The sequence below is a fragment of the Mus caroli genome, chromosome 4 (genome assembly GCF_900094665.2).
Source record: "Mus caroli chromosome 4, CAROLI_EIJ_v1.1, whole genome shotgun sequence".
In the NCBI taxonomy this organism is placed as follows: domain Eukaryota; kingdom Metazoa; phylum Chordata; class Mammalia; order Rodentia; family Muridae; genus Mus; species Mus caroli.
The window spans coordinates 16,883,377-16,889,049 of NC_034573.1; the positions used below are offsets into that span (position 1 = coordinate 16,883,377).

At 42.8% G+C, this 5,673-nt stretch overlaps 2 protein-coding genes across 2 annotated transcripts in view; one reads left to right on the forward strand and one right to left on the reverse strand.

Annotated features, from left to right (window-relative positions):
- The window catches only part of Tstd3 (thiosulfate sulfurtransferase like domain containing 3), an 8,875-nt gene extending 7,800 nt beyond the window's left edge, over positions 1–1,075 (reverse strand). The window contains exon 1 of the mRNA XM_021160940.2: positions 903–1,075. Coding sequence (XP_021016599.1) covers positions 903–972 — 70 coding nt within the window. The 5' untranslated portion in view covers positions 973–1,075. The remainder of the gene's footprint in view (positions 1–902) is intronic.
- Usp45 (ubiquitin specific peptidase 45) overlaps positions 1,071–5,673 on the forward strand; it is an 80,195-nt gene continuing 75,592 nt past the window's right edge. The window contains exon 1 of the mRNA XM_021160939.2: positions 1,071–1,096. The gene's annotated coding sequence lies outside the window, so the exon portion shown is untranslated. The remainder of the gene's footprint in view (positions 1,097–5,673) is intronic.

Below are 5,673 nucleotides of genomic sequence, written 5' to 3' on the forward strand. Positions count from 1 at the left end.
TTTATTTCAGTGAAAATATAACCATGTAGTTACTATTTGTGTGATTTTTAAAATACACAAAGGCACCTTCCTCTGGCATTTTGATCAATTCAAGATCTGAGGGCTTTCTAACTCCTTAGCAGTGGGAGAGCTGTATCCCCTGCAGAAGGCCTGGAAGATTGGTTGTCTAATAAATAACTGCTACTGAAAGGTGAAAGAAAACAGTTTGCACAGAAAAAGCCCATCTTTCAGTAACAAAAGAAAGAAGCAAGGGAGCTCGCTTGCTGGGCCACCGCAGCTCCTTTTTCGGAAGAAAATAGACGCGAAAGGAGAGCCGATATTTAAAAATAAAATACAGGGAAGGTACTGATGCCTTGTATTGAGCTTTAGACCCAGCTAAGTCAATAACCATTTTCACTTCTCTGCTTTCTGCTTCCGAATTTGCGAAACGCTTAGGAGGAGGAGTACTTTCCTAGTTTTAACGCGTTTTTAATTCGGGTGGGGGTGGGGGCTGGGGTGGGGGTGGGGTGTGTATTTCCTGAAGCGATGAGCTCTGTCCCTGGTGGGTAGTAAGTTTGAAAGGGCAGGTTTGTAGCTCTCGGGCCTTCGTGTTAGCAGCGCCTTTGAGGGATGAATTGACCTTCATCACTCAAACTTGCACAATTCATTCTCATTATAAATAACCTTGGTGCCATATTTACTCTGTCGCTGTGTTTGTTAGCAGCGGACCTCCAGTCTGCGAGAGCATGGGAATCCGAAGGAGCAAAAAACTGCAGGTGGGCACTACATACCCTCGTGCCAATCGCAGCAGGATTCACTTTTATTAATAACTACAAGTCTAAAGAAGAGAGTATGGTCAATGTCATCCCCTCCCGGCACTCGAAATCAAGCGCTTTTCCTTTCCCGGGAATTGTCAAGCTCACCGCCAAGCGCAGGCTCCACTGATCCTAGGGCCGCCCTGCCTGAGGTCCCAAGCACCAGCCTGGCCAGCATCACAATGGGCTCTCTGGGACCCCAGGGCTGCTGACCACTTCCTTTCCTCGGCTCCTTCCTGCTCTTCTTCCTACAGGCGCTGTCCAGGCTCTTGAGCGCCCCGCAGCCAGCACGGCAGAAAGAGGTACTGCCACACAGTTACTGTTTTACTTTATTTGGCAAGGTTTTTGGCAGGTTTAAATTCAAGTGCTTCAGTGTGTTAGCTTCCCATTGCTACATTAACAAATCACCACATATTTACTGGATTAAAACAACAGAAATTATATAGTTTTAAAAAAAACTGGTAAGATTTTATTTTATTTTTAATTGCCTCATTTCTTGGCTCCTGGTCTTTATCTGTCTTCAAAGCTACTATCTAAGCATCTTTAAACCTCTCTGGCTGACCCTGGCATCTACTGTAAGCCCTATCATCTGCCCTTCTCTCTTCTTCCTCTAAGGACTTTACATTAAGATCACTGAAATAATCCATGTCAGTCTCCCCACTTCTTGATATTTTAACATGCTAATATCTGCAAAGTCCCTTTAACCAGGTGTGGTGGTTTGAATGAGAGTGGCCTCCACACGCTCATATATTTGAATACTTAGAGAGAGGCAATGGGACGTGTGGCCTCGTTCAGAAAAGCAGGCTTTGATGTTTCAAATGCTTAAGCCAGGTCCAGAGAGCCTCTCTCTTCCTACTGCCTGCAGGATCCGACGTAGAACTCTCAGCTGCCCCTCCAGCACCATGTCTGACTTCGCGTCACTGTACTTTCTGTCATCACAATAATGAGCTAAACCTCAATTAAATGTTTTCCTTCTTACGCGCTGTGGTGTTCATGGTGTCTCTTCACAGCAGTAGAACATTGACTAAGACACCAGATACAATAACACATCACAGGCTTCAGGGATTACAGCATGTATGGGGTTGGGAGTTGGGGCTTTCCCCTTCCCTACATAAAGTCTCTCCTTACCTTAACTTTATCCTGAGTGTAGTTCTCCAAACATAATAAAAGTTGCATTGAACTGGAATTAAGTCAGTTAAAAATAATATATTAAGTCAAACTGATATTAAAATGTGTGCCCAGGGGATAATTCCATTAAATATATACTTTGAAATCAGCTTTTTAAAAAAATAAATCAGTATTTCTTATTGTATGTTAGGTGTGTGTAGTATGTTGTCTGTATGTGTATGGAATATAAGTACTTGTTGGAGAGGGTGCATACATATGTATAGAAGTCAGAGGTTGATACTGGATATCTTTCCTCAATCATACCACCTTTATTTTTTGAGACAGGGTCTCTCACTGAACCTGAATATGATCAAATCAATAGAGAGACGGCTTCATGGTTAAGAATATTTATTGCTCTTCCAGAGGACGCAACATTTATATATAGTTCACAACAATCTATAGCAGTTTCATATATAGGAAATCCAATGCTCTCTTCTAATCTCTGAGGGTACCAGGCAAACATGTGGTGCACAGACACATACGAAAACAAAACACTCATATACATAAACTAAATAAATACAACATTATTTTAAAAAATAAGATGACCAAGTCAAATAGGCTGTCTGGCCACGGAGCTTCAAGGATCAGCCTATTTCTGCACTTTCACCCGGGTCTCCCTCAGCACTGGAGTTACGGCACATCCTGTTCTGAGATTCTGAACTTAGGTCCTCATGCCTGTGCAGCCAGCACTTCAACTGAGTGACCCTCCTAAATCCGATTACTCAGTATTTAATAAGCCACATCAGATTTCTATGCCAATGACATTATCCATATTTTTCCTAATCATTTATAATTTCGGTTTTTTTTTTTAATTTTCGTGTGTGTAGGGGGCACATGTGTCACAGCATGTATGCTGTGAGCTCAGTAAATGACTTTGCAGAGTCTGTTATTCTCTTGTCTTAGTTAGTGTTTTATTGCTGTGAAGAGACACCATAACCAAGGCAACTTATAAGCGACAACGTTTCATTGGGGCTGGCTTACGGCTTTCAAGGTTCGGTCCATTATCACCATGATAGGAAGCATGGCTCTGTCCAAATAGACAGGATGCTGGAGAAGGAGCTAAAACATTCTACCTCTTGACAGAAGGAAGCCAGGGGAGACAGACTGTCTCACACTAAATATATTACCTCAAAGCCCTGCCTCCACAGTGACACACTTCCTCTAACAAGGTCACACCTCCAGTAACCTCTACTTCCTATGGGCCACGTATATTCAAACCACCACATTCTGCTCTCTGGTCCCATAGGCTTGTTCAAACATATGAGCCTATAGGGCCATACGAAACCATAGCATAATACAAAATACATTAGTACAACTTCAAAAGTCCTATAGTCTACCACTCTCTCGAGAATGTTTAAAAGTTTCTTCTGAGACTCATGTAATCACCCAATTGTAATCTCCTATAATATCAAAATCAAAAAGCAGATCACACACTTTCAACATATCATGGCACAGGATATAAATTACCATTCCAAAATGTCACAGTGAGGAAATACTGGACCAAAGCAAGACCAAAAGCCAGCTGGGCAAACTCCAAATTCCATGTCTCCATTCCAGTGTCAAAGCAAGCACTCTTCAGATTTCCAACTACTTTCATTCTTATTAACTGTAACAAACTTCATTCTTTTGGGCTGGTTCACTCCTTGTTAGCAGCTTTCCTCAGCAGGCATCACACAACTCTGGCATCTCTAATATCTTGAGATATCCAAAGCAACTTCAGCTTCAGTTTCTTGTTCCAAAGTCTGGTATCCACACATGATCTTCTGGGCTCCTCCAAAGGACTTGGGTCACTTCTCTAGCTTTTGCCCTCTGTAGCACTCTAGGCTCTGGTTGACTCCACTCCACTGCTGCTGCTGTTCTTGGTGGTCATCCCATGGTGCTGGCATCTCCAATATGCTGGGGTCTTCTGTTGCAAGTAGGCTTCACCAATAGCCTCTCATAGGCTCTCTTCATGATCCCAAGTCTCACTTCTGTGCATAACCCCCTCTGTTCAGAGCCATTTACTGCAACTGAGTCTATACCCTCACCAATTGCCTTTGTTGGCCTCTCATAGTACCAAGCCTCAGTTGCTCTCCATAATCTCATCACACCTTTAAAACTAGTATGACCTAGTTGACTCTTAACATAACACCAAGTCCAGCTGCCAGCATGATGTCTATCTCTGGGACCCAGCTCCTTTGTGCTCTCAGAAAACACTTGCCAGAAAATTTCACCTTAGTGATGCTGGTCTATTCTTAATCCTCACTAATTTCTTAGTTCCAGCTAATAACTCCTAGTTTTGTCTCTAAACCTAGCGCCACGTAACTGAAGCTGTTGAGTTCTGCTGCTTGCTGGGGCTGGAACATGCCTACCTTGTTCTATTAAATGATCACCAGCTTTCTGTTTTCAGTGAATTCATTCTCTGACTAAGTTTTGTGTCTTAGGGTTTTACTGCTGTGAACAGACACCATAACCAAGGTAACTTATAAGGACAACATTTAATTGGGCATGGCTTACAAGTTCAGAGGTTGAGTCCATTATCCTCAAGACAGGAACATGGCAGCATCCAGGCAGGCATGGTGCAGGAGGAGCTGAGAGTTCTACTCTTCACCTTAAGGTTGCTAGCAGAATGCTGGCTGCCAGGCAACTATGATAAAGGTCTTAAAGCTCACACCCACAATGACACACCTACTCCAACAGGGCCACACCTTCTAATAGTGCCACTCCCTGGGCCAAGCAAATACAAACCATCACGCTTGGTTATCCTGGAACTTGCTCTATAGACTGACTTTGAACTCTGGATGAACTTTGAGATCTGCATGCCTGTCTCCAGAATGTTGCTGAGTGCTGGATTGAAGGCATGGTCTACCATGCCTATACATAAGCTGTTCTCTACTTGAAACTGTAGGAACAGGGTTTACCAGTCTGACCCTGAACTCAGGGATCTGCTGTATCTATTTCCTGGGATTAAAGGCATGTGTACCACCATGGCTAGACCTAAGCTTTTAATGGCCACTATGCCTCAAGATCCAGACCAAAAGCTAGTGTCATCCCATGTCAATATCCAGATCTAAAACCCGTGTCTTCAGCCGCAAGATCTGGATCACACATGTGCCCTCCATTTCTGGATTGCAGTTCATTCCATATTAAAAATTCCAAATGAAAACAATAACCAGGTAATAATAACGCCTAACACAAATACAAACCATAAAGCTTATCTCAGTGAGATCTTGCCTGAGGTCACCACTTCCTTAATTCCACTTAATATCCTTCAAGACAGGATCTAGCTACATTCCACTTCCTGGAATCTGTATTTTTCCTTTCCAAGCTTGCTACACTTGATCAAAATGATCTTTATGAGTGTACTTGAGAGGACAAAGTCTATGCTGGGCTTCATTGAGACTTCATTGACAATGCAATTTAATTAATCTGAACCTTTCACCTTAGCCTCAGACAGACTCTTCAGATAAGGGCAAAAGGCTTCCACAAGCTTTACCAAAACATCCTAAGAATAATCTCCAGGGAACATGTTAAAGTTCCACTTCTCTGAAACCTCTAGAGCAAGGGTTGCATAGTTCAAGTCAGCATCACTGTCTTTTATATTCCTTCTAGGATGGTTCATTAAGCCCCACTTAACTGAGTTCGAGGACAGCCTGGTCTACAAAGTGAGTGCCAGGACAGCCAGGGCTACACAGAGAAACCCTGTCTCGAAAAACCAAAAAAAAAAAAAAAA